This window comes from Prionailurus bengalensis, chromosome A1 (genome assembly GCF_016509475.1).
Source record: "Prionailurus bengalensis isolate Pbe53 chromosome A1, Fcat_Pben_1.1_paternal_pri, whole genome shotgun sequence".
In the NCBI taxonomy this organism is placed as follows: Eukaryota; Metazoa; Chordata; class Mammalia; order Carnivora; family Felidae; genus Prionailurus; species Prionailurus bengalensis.
In genome coordinates, this window is record NC_057343.1 from 44,840,659 (window position 1) to 44,861,521 (window position 20,863).

At 35.1% G+C, this 20,863-nt stretch overlaps 1 protein-coding gene across 1 annotated transcript in view; it reads right to left on the minus strand.

Moving 5' to 3' along the window:
* Window positions 1-20,863, minus strand: part of KLHL1 (kelch like family member 1) — a 367,352-nt gene that overhangs the window by 11,785 nt on the left and 334,704 nt on the right. The window contains exon 9 of the mRNA XM_043580333.1: window positions 12,941-13,153. Coding sequence (XP_043436268.1) covers window positions 12,941-13,153 — 213 coding nt within the window. The remainder of the gene's footprint in view (window positions 1-12,940; window positions 13,154-20,863) is intronic.

Below are 20,863 nucleotides of genomic sequence, written 5' to 3' on the forward strand. Positions count from 1 at the left end.
ATTTTTAAAAACTTCAGAACAACTGTAAAAATGTTCCTATAAACATCCTTGCTCAGATATTTTCATACATATGCATATCTAATGGGTATTTAGGAATAGAATTTGTGGGTCATAGAGGAGGTATATTTTGAAATGTGGTAGATACTGCCAATTGGTATTATAGAGTCTGGGCAATTTACAGTCCCACCATGAGTGTCATGAGACTTTCAGTTGCTCTCCATCTTCTCCAGCATGTGGTAGGTATTAGCTAATTTCACTTTAGCCTGTCTAGTAGGTCCTGGTATGACATTGTGACTTTAATTTGCATTTCCCTGATGACTCCAAGTGTTTTTCCCAATAGTCATTTTTTCAAGAGCTCTCTCCCAATCTTCTGCTGACTTTTTCTAATGTTTTTAAGTTCTTTGAAAAATCATTTCTAGAATTTAATTTTTGGAAACAAAGCCTTTGTTGGTTAAATGCGTTGCAAATATTTTTCCCACTCTCTGGGGTAAATTTTTAGTCTTCATGCTATCTTTTGAGGAAGGACCTTTTTAAATTTTTTTTTCTTTTTGAGTAATCTCTACATGCAACATGAACCTCAAACTCATGACCTCAAGATCAAGAGTCGCATGTTCTGTTAACTGAGCCAGCCAGGCGCCCTGATGAAAGGTATTTTAACAGGAATATTTGTCTTTATGGATGACTCTTTCCAGATTCAGTTTAAGTAATCTTTCACTTCCCTAAAACTGTAAAGATTACCCCCTCTGTTATATTATAAAAGCTTTGTTTCTTATTTACATTTAAAATGCATCCTGAATTGATTTTTGGTATGAGATGAGATGGAGCTAAAACTGATTTTTTTTCCACATGAGATGTGCTCTTTTGCCTTTGCCATAAGTCAAGATTCCTCATATGTGTGATTCTATTTCTGAACACAAATCTGTTTCACTTGTCTACTCATTTGTACTAGGCCATTACCACAATATCTTAAAGTAACTTTATTAGTTGTAACATGTAGTACTTCAAAGTTTTCTTGAGATTTGGGGTCCTTTTCATTTTTATTTAAATTATAGGATTAACTTTTCAACATTACATCCACAATCACACTCGACAAACATTTACAATTTAAAAAAAATTTTTTAATGTTTATTTTTGAGAGAGAGAGAGAGAGAGAGAGCGTGCGCACGCCCTCACAAGTCGGGGAGGGGCAGAGACAGAGAGGGAGACACAGAATCCAAAACAGGCTCCAGGCTCTGAGCTGTCAGCACAGAGCCCAATGTGGGGCTGGAACTTGGGAACAGTAAGATCATAACCTGAGTCGAAGTAGGATGCTCAACTGACTGAGCCACCCAGTTGCCCCAACAGTTACAATTTAAATAAGGATTGCAATGAATCCATAAAACATTTTAGAGGACAATTCTTCTGTTCCATGAATGTGGCATTTCCCTCCATTTATTTAAGATTTTTTGAAACTTTTCTCAATGTTTTATTTTCCGTTTAGAGGTACTGCATATCTATTGTAAGATTCATTGCTAGGCATTTTTTAAACTTTTTAATGGCAATTATTTATTTATTTATTTATTTAAAGATTTTAGTTTTAAGTAATTTCTACACTCAACATGAAGTTCGAACTTACAACCCTAAGATTAAGAGTCACAGTCTACTCACTGAGCCAGCCAGGTACAGTCTACTGACTGAGCCAGCCAGGTACACCTAATGGCAACTTTTTATACATTAATTTTGTTATTATAGTTTGCAGGTAGAAATGTAATTAATTTCATATATTGACTGAGCATATAGCAAACTTATTAACCCACTTTTTAAATCAAATAGTTTCTAATTAGACTGTGGTTAGATTATCATTAGATATTTATCATGTAACCTTGAATAATGGCAGTTTTATTCATTCCTTTCTAATGATTAATTTTCTTTCCATTATTGCTTTATTACTGGATACTCTAATAAAATGCTGAAAAAAGTGGTATTAACATTCATTTTTTCCCTAATGAAAATCACAAAACAACATATTTCAATATTTGACTACTTTTCTATTAGTTTCTCTTCCAAGTTTGGTGAGAGTTTTTATTATGGTAGGTATTGAATTTTATCATTTTTGCATTTATTCAGATGTTTATTTATGACTTATTGATTTACATTGATTAGTTGTTCAATGCTAAACCAAACTTGTATTTCTGGAATAAATGCAAATTGGTTGAGATATGTTACCATTTTCATTCACATCTAGGTTTGATTTGTTAACATTTCTTTTGGATGTTTGCATCTATGCTCATGAGTTTAACCATCTTTTTTTAATTTGTTTCTCTTGTTTTTTTATTTCCTACATAGTGTATAAAAGATTTTACTTTTCTATAAATTTCATTTAATTAATTTAATTCATATAATTTCACTTAATTCATTTAATTCATTTCAACTAAAATTTCAAATAATGGCACAAATATTCAAATAGTCTCTTTTTAGAGTCTCATAATAGTGATTCATTCATTTCTTTTATTTTTAAAATTTGCTTATTCATTTTGAGGTGGGGGGAAAGGTACAGAGAGAAAGGGAGAGAGAATCTCAAGGGGGCTCCATGGAGCCCAATACGGGGCTTGATTTCATGAACTTGAGATCCTGAGCTGAGCGAAAACCAAGAGCCAAAACCATGACCTAGGGACCCAGAGGTCCCTACTCATTTCTGATATAGGTAATTTTTTTCTCCTTTTCCTTCACAATCTAGCAACTAGCTTTTAAATTTTATTGCAAATATTTTTAGAGAAATAACCTAGGTTTCTTTTTAATCCTCTCAATTTCATGTTTGCTTTATATTTTGTTAATATATTTCAATCACTATTTCACTTCTGTTTTGGTAGTTGTTTTAGTCCAATTTTTATAACTTGAGATTGAAGCTTAATTCTTTGCTTTTCAGCTCTTTTAACTTGCTAAGTACATGCACTTAAGTCAATAAATTTATTTTCAAGAATTTCTTTGGAAATGCTAGAACTTAGTACCCCATGTTACATGTCACAGTAGATTCGTCTCTTGGCAATTTATGATACATGTGGTATTCTCTTTATGTGAACTTTTTCAGTAATTCAAACAGTCCTGCCTAAATTGCATGGTACCTTAAATGATTTTATTGTGTGGTATAAACAGAGTTTCATGATGTACATTTCTAATAAGATCTTGAGGAGAGCTTGGGAAAATTGGGAGGCCCCTCTTTTTTTTTTTTTTAAGTTTATTTAGTTTTGAGAGAGACAGAGAGAATGTGAGCAAGGGTGGGGCAGAGAGAGGGAGAATGTTAAGCAGGCCCTGCACTGTCAGCCCAGAGCTGGGCATGGGTTTTGAACTCACGAATCATGAAATCATGACCTGAGTCGAAATCAAGAGTCGGATCCTCAACTGACTAAGCTACCCAGGTGCCCCAAGACCTCTTTTAATGATAGTGTGAATTTGTATTTTTTATAGAAATACCAAGTCTAGCGTGAAGCATTTGGAAAAATCTGTAGTGAAAGGAATATAATTTTTAAAAAGGAATTTCTTTAGCTACATCCCACAACATTTGATATATATTTTAATTATCATTAAGTTCAAATTATTTTCCAGTTTGAGTCACATATCATTTCAAAGTATCTCCTAACTTCAAACAGTTGAATGTGGGGCACCTGGCTGGCTTGGTCTATAGAGTATGCAACTCTTGATCTTGGGCTGGTGGGTTCAAGCCCCTCAGTAAGCATTGAACTTACTCAAAAACAAAAACAAACAGCTGATTAATTCCCTAGTTTAATTTAGTTTAATTCCTTGTTGATCAGAGAACATGCCCTATGAGATTTCAAACTTTTGAAATTTGTTGAGGTTTACTTTATGACCCAGAACACAGTAAATTTTGATAACTATTTCATGTGTAACTAAAAATATGACCTAAAAAGGTAATCACGATAGCACCAAAATTATTTAGATTTTTTTCAAAATGTTGTATGTAATAAACTAGAATATGGAGGGAAAACTGTTTCTACTTCAAAACTTATCTACCCTGAAACAATTTAATTCTAGGAATTCTCATATAAAATAGTTGGTTTAATACAACATACATATAAGGAAATCAATCATTTTCCTAATAACTTGCTGCCTGGACTCAGATTTTATACCACCACAGATTTTCATGGCTTGTCTACTTCCATGGGCCTAGACACAGAGGCCCTAGAAATTAATTCTTTATTGTCATTTATAAACCCTTGTGGCTCTTGGTGCTCCTGTTTCCACCTACCAAGGAGCCCACAACGGCAGTGCCTCCAGACAAAGGCTGGTGACTACAGGCCACACCTACAGGACTGGCTCCCCTAAAGGCAGAGAAAGGAGTCAGATTACATGACCTCAGTAACTTCCCCCAAAGAAATGAATAGAAAGACATGAGAATTTTATGTTATTTGCCAAGTGATTTACTAAACAAAGAGTTAACTGATAACAAGTAAAGCTATAAAATGAGGGTAAAATATATTATATATTATTATATATTATATATTATGTATTATATATACATATATATGACTTCATATAATTACATATAAAAATGTGATTTCAATATGGGAAATTACTTTTAACATACAAGCATATTTGTGCTGGTTGTCACTTTGCTGGTGCCTAAAGAACCATACTCTTAGTGTCATACATTTGAGTATTCCACTCCTTCCTTGCTGTGACCAGCATTGGCCAGTGTGACTTTAATAGGTGTGATGCATGTAGAGGCCTGATGATTCATTGTATTGGATGTCTGCCCTCTCTGAGCCCGTTCCCTTGGATTCCCGTGTCTTGGAACCCCTGCTACCATATGGTAGAATATCCAGCTAAAGGAGAACCACAGTGCTCTGGCTAAAGCATCAACTGAGATACCAGGTGAGAGGCAGCCCTAACTGCCAGCTCGGCCAGAGAATGATTGCAAATATTAAAGCCTTGTTGAGCCCCACGCGATTGTAGCACCAGCCAATATCATGCAGAGTAGAAGAGTAGCCCAACTGAACCCAGTCAACACATAATCATGAAAGATTTTAATCACAAAAGAAACAATTATAAAAGTATTTTAAGTCACTAAGATTGTAGAATTATTTGCTAGAAATAACTAAAACAATAGCAAACAATTTCATGAAGAAGTATATATCTACCTTAAAAATATAAAATATCTTCATTTAAATAAAATATTAAAAATATTTATAAATTTGTATTGACCATATGACATACATATGGTTAGTAACATCTATACCTAATATTTATAAAAATAAACAAAATAACTATTTTGAGTATTGGTCTAAACCAGTGTCAAAAAAAACCAACCATAGTGTTGGTAGAATTTAAGATCAGAAGCCACAGTCCATCAGACAGTGTACATTAATCCATCCATTGATTTATTCAGACAGGATATTTAAGCATTCATTATATGCTCTACTCCTGACATATAGAACCTAAATGTACAATTGGAGAAAGGAACAAAGAAATAGACTGGCTTTTTTCTTTAATTTAACCTTTGCTAGTAAATATGTCTCAATATATTGAAAAAGAATCAAATATAGACATCCATTTACATAAATGAATTTTAATGAGTTACTGACAAAATTGCTTTCTTTTATGATTTTTTCCTCATGATTTTCTATCACAACAACAAACACTACTTCTAAATTAAAAAAATGAAAACTTCATGGGGCGCTTGGGTAGCTCAGTCAGTTAAGCATCTGACCCTTGGTTTTTGCTCATGTCATGATCTCACAGTTCATGGGATTGAGCAAATATCAGGCTGCAACTATCCAAAACAGGATTTCTTAGTTCAAATCCAGTCTCAATTTACAAATTATTCTCTGATAAGTATAAATTCCTCAACACAGGATCTTCCACACATTCTCTAAGGACACATTCCCTGTTTTTATTTCATTGCAACAGTCTAACTTAGGGTCACATGTGACATAAGATGGTTTTGAGTTGAGTATCCATTTCAACAACAAGACAGAGGGAGAAAAGTCAGCACAATGTTAGGGGAAAAAATGATTCCCAATATTGTTTGCGTGTTTCTAACTCTCATATTGATTATGTGCTTAATCTTTAAGATAGGCGTTTAAAAAGTAGTTATTGATATTCTCCCAATCATCCTTGTTACTTCTCTTAAATATATAATGGGAACAGAAACATTGGGAAAGAAGACGGGGTAACTAGATTTCTTCTCCCCTTTTCAACATTCCCTGTGTATTTATAAAAAAATGTTTAAAAATTTTAATTTTATTTAAATTTAATTTAACTGCCTATGAAGGCACATGAAAAATCCTATTTTGACCTAGATCATATTTATTACATCCTCTTTTTAAGCTTGAGGAGAAGAGAAGTGAATTGATGACAGAGCAAGGGGAAGCAAGGATAAGCCACACAGCTCTTTGACTCCTTAGATGTAGTTTCCTCAGAGGGGCTTCAAAAATTATTTAAATTATTGTCAATCAATTGAACATGGAGCATACCCAGGAGATCTGAATGTTGGTTAAAATTCACTTTTAAAAATAAATACCTTGGGGCACCTAGGTAGCTCAGTTAAGTGAAAGACTCTTGATTTTGGTTCAGGTCATGATCTCATGGTCATTAGACTGAGCCCCACATCAGGCTCTGGGCTGGGCCTGGAGCCTGCTTGGGATTCTCTCTCTACCTTTCCCTCTGCCCCTTTCCCACTTGAGCTGGGTGGAGTTCACTTGCACTAGTTCTCTCAAAATGAATGAATGAATGAATGAATACATGCATACATACCTTTTAATAGTTCAGAACTAAGGAGCAATTGATTATATAATCACTTAATCTACTAACATAACAGAAAAGTCTTATTAGCAGTGTAAGTCCAGGTTGTATATTAAATAGCTTCTCTCAACATGAAAATGGATTTGGTAGCTTGACACCAGGGTTGATATCCTTCCATCTGTTTGGACATGAGGTTTCATCTATTCATGGACACCTACCTTTCCCCATAATTGTTCTTTTCTTTCCTTTAAAGCATGTAGATGGAGTACCATGATGCTATTATTCCAGGTAGTACATCCAAGGACAATAGATTATTCTGTTATTCCCTGTCCTTAGCTGACCAATTCAAAGATAACACTCACCTCATAAGCCATTGATCTAATCACATATCACATATCTACAAATATCTACTCACACATCAAAATTAGTTTAGCTGTGGTGTTAGCTAATAGTTGTTACATCCACTTGTAAAGCAGGGCCCCCACGTATCTAGGCTATCAGAATTTCCATCTTTTGCATATATGTCTACAAGAAATTTGAACATAATTTTTTATCAAAGAAATAGCAAAGATTATGTGTGCACAATAATAGAAAAACAACATTAACAGCACACTAGTTAGTCTTTTTATGCTACACTGATTTGGCTAATGTTAACAGTAAGATCTTAGGAAGAAGAAGAAAATCTCTTACTAAGTAGTTCAAAACCCCAATCAAACATTTTAACTTTAAACAGTTCAGGTAGAAACTGAGAAAATTTAGAATCTTACATATGTCAAAGTATGAGTTAGTATATTAATATGCTAGATGGCCTAGGAGTAGTGCTTATGATTCAAATAAAAAGTCTCTCCTTGATCGTCTGTTTTCACTGTTTAGAACTGCTACAATTCTTGGATTATGTCCAAACCAAAAAGTTGAAATAAGAAGAGAAATGAAAGAATACAAAATTCTATTCTTACCTTATATATTATTGTGTATAACATTAAAAAAGTTAAATTAATAATGTATTTATCACTATATGTCTGACAGCAAATCTTAACTTTCATTATTTCATTCTTTATCAAAGATCTAAAGATGATAAAAATATTGAGCCATATCTGGACAGAAATAAATTAGGTATTCTTATTTTAGGTGACTTTTTCTTTTCTTTTTTTTAAAAATTTTTTTACATTTATTTATTTTTGAGAGAGAAAGACAGAGCACAAGTGGGGGAGGGGCAGAGAGAGAATGAGACACAGAATCCAAAGCAGGCTCCAGGCTCTGAGCTGTCAGTGCAGAGCCCAATGTGGGGCTTGAACTCACAGACCACGAGATCGTGACCTGAGCTGAAGTCGGACGCTCAACCGACTGAGCCACCCAGGGCCCCCTAGGTGACTTTTTCTGATATGACTAGACTAGAATTTGGTAAATTTTGAACAGACGTTTTATATTTATTGTAAGTGATGTATAAAAATTTATTAGATGCTTATTTGTTAGTAGTGTTTGGATTAGATATAAAGATATAACTTTCAATAAATATATGAAAAGTTGCTTAATATTTTAGTCCCTATCAAAAATTTTGTCAATAAAACAAATGCCTAAAATATATGGACGCAAATCATTGATACTCAGTCTATAATGGTGGAAATGGGCATTCATATGCAAATAGAATAATAAAAATTTATCTGTCTTTCCATCAGTCCACCCACACATCCATGCATCTTTCCATTCTTCCATCCATACATCCGTGCATCCCTATCTTTCTATTAATCTATATACCTTCCTATTTACAGTATATCTCCAGATGTTTTCCCTTGTGAGAAATTTGAGGCCTGTTTTTCTTAGCATCTACCTGATTCACTATAGGCTTGGTGAGGACTCACTTTGTACCAAGAATTGTACCAAGGGGAGGATTATAGGGGTGAACAGGCTAATCTTGATCATCACCAGCACATGGATCTAGCTATGTTAAAAAATTGATTTAAAATTATTTTTCATCATATTATCGATAGTGGGTACACAAAAAAACTCCCTTGTGCTTTCAGGTCAAATTTGAATTATGAAAAAATCTCTCTGGCTACTACTATATGGAGAAAAAATTGGAAGAAGGCAGAGTGAACATTACAAAGGCAGATTTAAGAGGCTCTTATCTTGATCTCTCTCTCTTGCAGGCCTTATGGCTGGGATGCAGATTTGAGGGTGAAGGTGGTCCCGATCTATTATTAGCCAGCAGAACCGATGCTTTTGAGCATATTTTTTGATTCATTTCCTGGTTTCCTGTTTTATTTGTGATCTTCAAATTCTAATTATTTATTGTCTCTTTTTTTCAAGTAAGTTTCAAGCTCTATTTAGTCCAGTGAAAATACATGCAAAACAATATTTATTGAATAAAAAAATAGATTCATGCGCTTTATCTTATGGATTGCACCTTCTGGGCAGTTCTGCTAGAACTCACTACATCTTTTGGACATCAATTTTGTCCACTAGGATGCTCTTACCAGAGTGAGAGTTGGCTGTGAAATTGTTTTTCACTGTTCCATGAACTATTCTAAACTGTCTGTTCTTGTTGAGTCCTTGCCTTCTTTCTTGCTCTGATTTGAGATGCCACTGTTCTTTGTGTTTAAGACAGCCTGACTCTTTACAACTTTTGATGTCTTATATAACTACTTTAACACCACTATTATGTAATACCTTTATGTTTCCATAAGAAATCCTTGTCATATAGTAAAATTTGTTCCATCTGTCAATCTATGATACATAACATTGTACACTACTACTTGTTATTCCTAATGGTTTGTTTTCCTAAGATTATATACTAAAAAACAGTCTTTACATTATATGTGTAAAATAATCCTACAGAGTACTATTATGTATCTTGATTTATTGATGATTTACATGTGAAATCATCAGTATAGAATATATGTGATAGAAACTACAAAAATGCTATTAATCTGACACATAATATGAGCTGGGATAAGAATCATGATAATGCTGTGTGCTTCTGCATTACTTAAACTGCTCATACCCATTGTACTCCTCTAACTTAAAATAGCTACACTTATTTAAGTTTAATTTTGCATCATAAATATATTTGTAGACTGGATTATTTATGCCTCTATTCACAACATTTCAATACATTGCACAGTAAAGTTAGAAGAGAATAATGAAATATCATTTCATTAGTAACATTTATGTAAGATATATAGTAAAAATAGGAGCCACATCATGTTAATCTTTTTTTTTCTTTTTGCTATTTTTCCCAAGAATTTAGCAGAGAAAAATGTGAATGAGCTGTCAGTCTATTAGGAGTATGTTTTAAATAAATGACTATGTTTGTGTATATAAAGGTGTACATTTATTTGTCCTTTCACCACTGTCCTCACTGTAACACCTGTTGTTCCTAATTTCATTGGACAAGAGAATGGTGAAGTGAAACTGTGTTGAGCTTATTGCTTTCCTCTATGTGTAGATAGCCATAAATCTACATTTATGTATTTCACACACTAGAAATTTCACACACCAGAAATGTCATTAAACATGTTTCTACATTTTATTCAAGAAGTGGCTTAAGTTTGAGCACAGTCAGTTTACTAAAAGCTATCTCTTGCAATGGCCTTATTCTCAACAAAAATCATCACATATCTTTAGACAAATACATTATAAAAGAGAGAGCATCTTTCTGCCACTGACTGTACCACCTGCAAGCATGAGTATAATGGATGTGATTTCTAAATATCAAGAGGACAATTGTTATTGCCATCAGTGCAATCTACCAATTATCTCTTGTTCTTCTACCAGGTGGAAGTTCTTCCACCCTCATTAATTTTTCTGTGGCCATGTGACTGGTTTGTCAAAGTATGGAGAAAAGAGAATTATATTACTGGCATGTGGACTCTAAGAGCCAGTGAACAGTGTACACGTTTCCCTTCCAACACTAGCAGTGCTTATACTTAGCTTATCTGCTATTCTGAGTAGCAGAGCAATGATATCATGGATCTGTCAGGGACATGCAGCACTAGTAAGAAAAAAAATACAGTATTAAGTCTCTGAGCATTTCAAAGTTATTCATGACAGAATTACTTATCCTATCTCAGTTGATATAACAGTTGACTTCAGTATTCCCAATTCTCATATATCAGCATGTATTCTTACATAATAAGAAATATCATCTTAGGTTTCACTAACTCTCTATCACTGTACACAGTATAATAGTTCCAAGTGATATACAGCGCTTAAAGAGAACTTAGATACAAACATGCCAGGAAGTGTTTGGATTGTTGGACCCAAGCCTGAAGACAGGGTTCCTTTCTACTCCAGACCTTTGTGCACTTGACCATTTTTAGGGAGAATTAAAAGAGAACCTATATTTCTACTCCAGAACTTTGTACAGTTGGCCATTTTTAGGAATAGTTAAAAGAGGACCAGGATTACAGAAGATAGAGTTCTAATAAGTCTGTCTTCCATTAATAAAGGTATGACACAAAAGAAAGTCCGTAATGCACCTTTGAGAGTTGGAAGGGAGTAGTAGAACAATATAGGATGAACAATTAAATACCTAACTTTTAAAAAAGAATTAACAAATATTCATAGATTTAGATTACTTAAAACTGTTTTAAAGGATCATTTAAAATATTACTTTAAATTATTGTGGAAAAAATTACAGGGCTTTAAATAAAAGTTGAAGAAAGAAAGGAAAGAAGTGAGGAAAGAGGAAAGGAAGGAGATAGGAAGGACAAAACTAAAACAAGAAAGAATGAAAGTAAGTCCAAAAAGAAACCCACAATTATATGGTCAAATAAACTTCAACAAAAGAAGCAAGAATATACATTGTGAAATGGAAAGTCTATTCAACAAATGGTGTTGCGAAAATTGGACAGCTACATGCAAAAAAAAAAAAATGAACTGGACCACCTTCTGACACCATACACAAAAATAAATTGAAAATAGTTTAAAGATCTAAATGTAAGACAGGAAACCATAAAAATCCTAGAAGAGATCACAGGCAGTAACCTCTTTGACACTGGCCCTAGCAACTGATTTCTAGTTTCTTCTGCGGCAAGGGAAACAAAAGCAAAAATAACGACTGGGACTTCATCAAACAAAACAAAACAAAGCAAACAACAATAACAACAGCATCCTCACAGTGAAGGAAACAATCAACAAAACTAAAAGGCAACCTATGGAAAGGGAGAAGATATTTGCAAATGACATATCTGATAAAGGATTAGTATCCAAAAGCCAGAACTTATAAAACTCAACACTAAAAAAAATCCAATTAAAAAATGGGCAGAGGACATGACACTTTTTCAAAGAAGACCTACAGATGGCCAATAGACATGAAAATATGCTCAATATCACTCATCCTCAGGGAAATGCAAATCAAAACCACAATGAGATATTACCTCACACCTGCCAGCCTGGCTAAAATCAAACACAAAAAACAAGTGTCGGTGAGGATGTGGAGAAAAATAGAACTACTGTATGATCCAGTAATCACACTAGTGGGTATTTACCCAAAGAATACAAAAATACTAAATCGGAAGGATATATGCATACCTATGTTACTGCAGCATTATTTACCACAGCCAAATTATGGAAGCAGCCCAGGTGTCCATCAATAGATGAAAGAATAAAGAAGATATAGTATACATACACAATGGAATATTATTCATCCATAAAAAGAATGAAATGTTGCCATTTGCAGCAACATGGATGGGGCTATAGAGTATAATGCCAAGCTAAATAAGCCAGTTAGAGAAGGACAAATGCCATATGATTTCACTCACGTGTGGAATTCAAGAAAAAAAAAGGAAAAATTAAAACAAGAATCAAACAAAACAAAACAAAGCAAAACAAAACAGACTCTTAACTGTAGAGAACAAATAGATGGTTACCAGAGTGGAGGTGGGTGGGAGATGGGTGAAATAGGTGATGGGGATTAAAAGTACACTTATCGCAATGAGCACTCAGTAATATATAGAATCGTTGAATCACTACACCTGTAACTAATATAACACTATAAGTTAACTATGCTGGAATTAAAAAAAATAATGAAAGTGTGTGTACGTGTGTATGGGGGGAGGGTTGGATAAAGAGACAAACAGAAAGAGATTTAGAAAGTAGAATTTACCCTTCCTTAAATTATGCAGTTTTTACAATCACTTAAATTAGGCATCATTGTAATTCACATTATTTCTCTCACTGTAACTGTGACCTTAGATCTTACCTTTCTACATAATCTAGTAACCTGGAACAGTGATTTGAAGCAGGAGCGTCATGACCTCCTACTGCATAGAGAAAACCATCGCACGTGGCCACTCCAACACCTCCTCTCCTCTTACACATTGGAGCACACATGTTCCACTTATTTGTATGAGGATCATAGTATTCCATTGAACTCAAACAGGAACTTCCATCACGACCTCCAACTGAATATAACCTAAAAACACAATAAAAAAAACAAGATTTAATCTTATGGTCTGAATGACAAAATATAAAAAAGGAGAAGATCTTTAAAAATATATTTTCTATCACCATATGAGTCCCAAATGTTTTTTTTAATGTTTACTTATTTTTGCTCACATGCATGCAAGAGAGAGGCAGACAGAGGATCTGAAGCAGGCTCTGTGCTGACAGCAGAGAGCCCAATGTGGGACTCGAACAGTGAACCAGGAAATCATGACTTGAGCCAAATTCACACGTTTAACCAACTGAGCCACCCAGGCTCAGCCACCCTCAAATGTGTTTTAATAAGATTAGATGTTATGGAATTTTTGCTTTAGCCAGGGGACATTATAATTAATATAATGGGAAATAGAAACTGAAAAATACAGTATTAAGTTTAAGTAAATGTGCAGGAAGACACTATTGTCTAGTATATAAAATCATTCAGGTCTTAGATTTGCAAATGCATGCTCTAATATTCTTTAGTAACTCTAGAAAATGATGTTTAAACTGATTTCATTTCCTAGATACATATTTTTTAAAAAGCTGTTTTATGTTTCTCTTAATGTTGAGCATGATAAAATGTAACTGACTGCCCGTGTGCCCTTTATGGCTGTAGGCCTCTTTGCTTGATTACTCATGGTTGTCTGCTAGGTCTCAGTCTTCAGTGTGTTGAAATTAACCAACAGGAACATTTTAAAGTACAAGTGTTGGACAATTTAACTCGCAGAAACACCCAGAAGCGAAATATTCACTAAGAAGTTTTTCTCATTCTAAATACTTTATGAAATCTGAACTTCATTTATTTCTATGAACATCTAACTCAAAAGAAGTATGCTCTAATCATGAGATATTATTAAAATTTAAAATTAAAATTATTAAAATTTAAATATTTGTCATTTAAATTATTAAAATTTAGATATTATTTAAAATTTTGCAGAAATTTTACTTCTTGAGTAAGTATCTCCATACAAGGCATCTTGCACAATCCCTGGTACAGAATTTATATATAAGAAAATTATCCCCCATTTTTTCTATTGTTTTAAAGGAATTGTTGACTTCAAGCTACTCTTTTATTTATACACATTACACTGACAAATTATAGTATTGATTTAGCTGAACCCAGCATTGCTAATACAGTATTTATGTGGAAGAATGTATCACATATTTTCTTTTTCTGTAATTATTTAAAATACTAACCTACAAATACATAGTTAAATGTATATAGAAACTAATGATAATTAAGCATATTGCTTACATTACAGAATTCAAATATTGAGCTTGGGAGTATAGCCTTTTATTTGGAAATTAAATAGTCCTGCAAAGTCCACAAGTTACAACATCAATGACTTCTTTAATGTAATTATGTATACTTCAAACACTATTTATTCAGTCTCTTTCTTCTGTGTGAACCCTCCCTTAATAAAATCCAGTAACACAGGGATTACACAAAAAAGAAATTTATGTAATGCCTTAATGAAAATGACATAATATTTGACAGTCCCTTTTGTAACATAAATGTTTGATGTATAGTAGCTATTATTTTATAAATTACCTACTGCAGCCTAGGCTATGTTATCATGGTTTCTTTCATTTGGTACATGTCACTCATAATGTTTTTCTATATAGATTTTATGGTATTATATAGTCCACAGGTGAACAATGAAATTACTATAATTTCAGTATAATATATTGATTAATACAAAGGCAAAATTACTTGATAAGAGTAAATGCACTGAATTTTCCCTCAAAAATGAACTTTGAAAAAGACATGAGGAGACTGTCATTTGTGTAAAAGATAATAGTGTCATTTTGGACTGCTTTATGAATTCCTAGTTAAAACTAATGATGTATTTTAATACTTGAAAGATTTTGAAAATTATGTACTTTACAAATATATGCTATCAAACAACATCTCTAATCCACTTATTTTGAAACATAAATTTGCTAAGTGACTAAGAATTAAATGGAAAAATAAGTAACAATAATAACTATTACTGTAAGTATTGTTAAAGTTATAAAAATAACCAAGAGATAGAAACAGTATACTCTCAAGCAGTTAGAAAAAAGGCTATAATGTATACACATAACTACATGGACAATTATCTTCTCAGATCTGCCCTCACAAGCTATTTAGTCATAACTTAGGTTGATTCCCTGCTTTGTTTCACTCCAATGACAAATTAGATGCTGAGAATCTGAAGAGCAGAGAAGAATCTGATGCTAGAAGTAAATGCACTGACATGATAGGAAGTGGCAGCTGACAGTTTCACAGAGAGAAAGGAAACGTGACATTTTAACTTAGAGTTGAAAGATGAGTAGAAATTTGTACGATGAAGAAATGGGGGGAAAGCACTACATGCAGGGAAAGCATTATGCATAAAGACAAGAGGCATGAAAGGTCACAGCAGGTGATAAATAAAGAGTGGCAGGTATGTCACATTGACGGAAGGGGTAGCTGGGAAGGAGGGGACGAAGAAGTGCAGCTGGTGAGAATAAAGGGCTTGTATGGTATGCTGCTGCACTGGGATTCCACTCGTATGCAATGAGAAAAGCACAGAGAAATAACATTCTTAGGCATCATCAGGTTCCTAGTTCAGTTTGCTGTGACTATTGACTGATATATCCCTTGCATGTCAAAAATTGGCAGGAGATCAAAAATATCCCTGATGTGAGTAAACTTTTCTGAATTTTGCAGAGAATGGCAAGAATCTGAGTCTTCCCACACTACTTTCCCTAACTTATGTGTTTATTCAGCACACCGATGAGTTTAACCTCAAGTCTAGCTACCAGGTCTCAGTGTTTAAAGACCTAATTTCCAGGTGCCCATCTGAGCAAGTGCCACATATTTAAAACTGTAGTAAATAAAATATAGCAGTTTCAGGAAACAAATCCTGTATTTGGATATGGGTTAAAACGTGTTGAGACCCAGGCTGTTTCCCACTTGAAAGCATATCATCTGTAGAGTATGACCTTTTGTCAAGAACTGTGAGTAATCTGAAATTGTTTTACTACTTGAAATCTAACAAATTAGCCTATCTTAGCTTCATAGATGCTGGAAGAAGACACAAGACTCCTAGGTCAGAGGAAAAAAATGCTACTATTCACAGCACAATAAGCAACATGAGCTTCATGTTTACGTTGGGTCTTGTCCCCTGCCAAGTCGCAATGGGTAGATAAGAGACTCAAGTAAATACTGCACATGCAGCGGGGCTTGGCCTTTCTCACATCTGAGGAACATTAAGTTTAGGAAATGCTAATTCATTAAAGAAAGCTGCCAACAAACCTGCCAAGCTTTGCTGTGAAAGGAGCCATTATCTTTATTATTCTGGCCAAGGAATGAATCTGCTCTCTGCTCCAAAGAAAGACAGTGATTCTATCTTCCATAGCTGTTTGATTTACAAATATCCTTGCAAGACAGTGTGGAAAAACAATTGCCAGCACTTCTTACTTGGGAAATGTACAGTAATGCTAAAATCCCATTGTAGAGCTCTCTGCAAACTCTCTTGTGCTGATTGCCTGAGGTAGCCCCTGCTATCACAACCATAGTTCAAACATCAGGACAAAGAAAAAAGTAGGAGTGCACCCTCCCCCTTTAAGAATCTATCTTCTGTTTTGTTTCTTTAGATTCCACATGTTAAACAAACAAAAAGAGGAGTCAGACCTATAAATACAGAGAATAGAGGTGTTTGGGTGGCTCAGCCGGTGGAGCATTCGAATCTTAATTTTGGTTTAGATCATGATCCCAGGGTCTTGGGATTGAGCCCCTTGTCAAGTTCCATGATGAGCATGGTGCCTGCTTAGGATTTTATTTCTGGGGCACCTGTGTGGCTTAATAGGTTAAGCTTTCGACTTTTGCTCAGGTCGTGATCTCGCGGTGCATGGGTTGGAGCCCCACATTGGGCTCTGCTGGCAACGTGGAGCCTGGAGCCTTCTTCAGATTCTGTGTCTCCCTCTCTCTCTGCCCCTCCCCCACTTGCATTATGTCTCTGTCTCTCAAAAATAAATGTTACAAGTTAAAAAATATGTTTTTATATATTTTATATTTATATAAATATATATTATATATATTTTATATATTATATATATATATATATATATAGTTTCTCTCTCCCTCTGCCCCTCTCCCTCTCTCTCTCTCTCTAAAATAAAAAAATAAATACATTTAAAAAGTAAATAACTACAGAGAACAAACTGAAGGTTGTTAGAGGGAAAGGGGTGGGAGTGGGCAAAACTGGTGAAGGGAAAGGGGAGACACAGGCTTCCAGTCATGGAACAAGTCATGGGAATAAAAGGCACAAAATAGAGAATATAGTCAATGATATTATAATAGTGCTGTAAGGAAGGTGACAGATGGTAGTTATAACATAACTATGTGAGCATAACATGAGATATAGAGAAGTTAAATCATTATCTTATATGCCAGAAACTACCGTAACAATGTACATCAAAAATACTCAAAATAAATAAAATTAAATAATCCATATTTTATTTTATTTTTTGCTTATTTATTTTATTTTATGTAATTTATTGTCAAGTTAGCTAACATACAGTGTATACAGTGTGCTCTTGGCTTTGGGAGTAGATAACAGTGATTCATCACTTATGCTAGAAAATCTTTCCTGATCTCATGTTGTCTTTTTCCAAGAAAATTAACATTGTATAAACTGTATCCTGGGTAAAATTATTTAATTAACTTTATACATTGTTAATAGTTCATACTTTACAATATAGAGTATATTATTATAATTTTTAATAGTCATACTTTATCAATAGTGCATACTTTGGGATGACTGTAACCAAACCCGAGTTCATCTGCCTGATGAGTAGCAAAGACCATCACTGAAACATGGAGTATGCAACAAAGGGAGGGTATATTCCAGAGGCAGCCAAATGAGACAGAAGGGCAAGCCTCAAAACTGCCCTTCTGAAAGAGTAGAGTAGGGGAAATCTAAAGTCAAATGGAAAATAGCTGGTGAAACTTTGCCACTGAGGGGCACCTTGGTGGCTCAGTCAGGTAAGTGTACGACTTTTGATTTTGACTCAGGTCATGATCTCATGGTTTGTGGGATCAAGCCAAGTGTCAATCTTTGTGCTGACAATGTGGAGCCTGCTTGGGATTCTCTCCCTCTCTACCCTCTGCCTACAAAATAAATAAATAAACTAGGGGAAAAAATGAAAAAAATTGCAGCTGAGAGTAGCCCTGTTAACTTTTTGGTTACTAGTTTCCATCTCCACTGTCTTTTGATCATTGCTCATTCTTGAGGGAATTGGGATGATGACCTCTCTATTTACTTTCTGCTGGAATGGGGGAAGATTGGGATTAGAGGAATGGAGCATTTAGTTCCAGGTTGAAACCCAACATTTTGCATTACCAAAGTTTTTGTACTTTGGTTATCACTCTGTTTTATCTAGGACCTTAGGGGAGATTTGTTGTAAACAAGTAGCTTGTTGTACTTATTGACTGAAAACTTCAAACCAGTTCTCCTAAATAGCAGTTTTAGGTCCATCAGAGACTTGCTAGACCAAGCAGGCTATTTCAAAGTTCTCCTTACTGACTGTGTGTAGGGAACCTGTGGATTCTTGTCATGCATGTATGATGAATCATGGCTTAATTCCCTTAAGTTTCACTGAAAATGGGTGGTAAAAAGCACTTCATAAGATCCTGTCCAACAAGGTTGGAGCTGTTACTCTAGGTGCTCAGTTTTCTACGTCTTTAATTTTTTTTTATTTTTTTAATGTTTTATGTATTTTGGAGACAGAGAGAGACAGAGCATGAGCAGGGGAGGTTCAGAGAGAGAGGGAGACACAGAATCCAAAACAGGCTCCAGGCTCTGAGCTGTCAGCCCAGAGCCTGATGCGGGGCTCGAACTCACGGACTGAGAGATCATGACCTGAGCCGAAGTCGGACGTCCAACGGACTGAGCCACCCAGGCGCCCCCTACGTCTTTAATAACAGCACGTCTCCAGAATTTGGGAGGTGTAGGGTATAACGGTGGGGTACATCAACCTGCTGTGTTGAATGTACCTGATAATATCCAATTTCCTAATGTAAGCCCCATCAGGGACTTCTAAATCATGGAAGAATGTAGGAAGAGTCTTCACATTTCACAGGGGCTTAATCCCTGCCTACTTCTAGGGGCCACTCTTACCTAAGGGTTTTTTCCCCCATGTTATGTTGGTTTCTTGGCATATCTTTGCCAAAGTTCTTTTTTTTTTTTTTTTTCAGTTGGGTGGAGTCCAGGAAATGTGTAATTTCCATTCAATGATCAAGGCATTGAACACTGCTTATGTGACTTTTGCCACAAATGCTGGTCCATTGTTGCTCCGAATTGTTAGTGGCAATCCAAACCTAAGAATGATTTTGCTTGCAACTATTTTGACAACTTCTGAGGCCTTTTCTGAAGGTCATGGAAAGGCTTCAATCCAGCTTGTAAAAGGGTCTACAAATACTAGTAAATATTGAAAATTACCTATTGTTTCTGGCATCATGGTAAAGTCTACTTACCAGTCTTCTCCAGGTCCGGTGCCTCTAAGTTGTATACCTTTTAATGTTTATTTTTGAGACAGAGAGAGACAGAGCATGAACAGGGGTGGAGCAGAGAGAGAGGGCAACACAGAATCCAAAGCAGGCTCCAGGCTCTGAGCTGTCAGCACAGAGCCTGACTTGGGGCTCAAATTCACAGACCGTGAGATCATAACCTGAGCTGAAGTTGGACACTTAACCAACTGAGCCACCCAGGCACCCCAAAGTTGTACACCTTTTAGAATGGGAAGAGCCCAGCCTTAGGATTGTTTTTATTACAGTGTCACATTTTTCCATAGTTCTCTGAAGACTGGGACCAACAATACACTTCCGGATCCACTGAAGAGTAGTATTTCGCCTTTATTGGATGCTTTGGGGAATATGGTTAATCATTTCTTCCATACAGTGTTCTGGGATAAGGATTCAATATATTTCTATCTGTTTTTAATGCCAGCGTGGTGTCCAAATCCCCATTCCTTAGCTCTTTTGAGGTCTCCAAGGAATATCGGGGTTTTTATTTAGTTACGTCTATGTCTAGTACTAAAGCCATTATAGAGTCTTTGGGGTTTTTGTATGGACTGCCAACCTGGCAGCTTAATCTTCCCAACTGTGCCCTTGGGTTCTTGTACAGTATAATTTCTCGTGCCCTCAACAGTGGACAATAACTGATGGGTTACCACTGCATCCAGCTCTTCCTCGTCTTTGATCCATGAAACTGTCTGTCCATAAACATCTCAGTGTCTGGATTTCCCAATGGCAGATGCATCAAATTGGGATGGCCAGAATAAACCTATTGAATTATCTGTGTGTCTCTGGTGATCTTTCTGAGTGGCCTATATAGGAACAGCCATTAAGATCATCTAAACATGGACCGTGTGGCAATTTTTCTCTGAAGTTTACCTCAAGTTGTCTAGTTTCAGTTTTCAGGGCTTCAGGAAAAAATAGTGGTTTTAGTTCTTGGTGATTCCAAGTCAAGAGAATGGGGAAAAAAATGGAAACTTTTGTTGGGAGAGTCTTGCCAGATATTTGAGAAAACAGAATAATTCAGGATCTCGTCCAGTTTTTAGGCAAACAACAAATATTCAAAGACAATTAATCAGAGCTAGAATCTAACATCCACAAAGGCATATTACTGAAACAGAATATCTCTCTAAAATCACCCTCATTTCCAAAGATAGC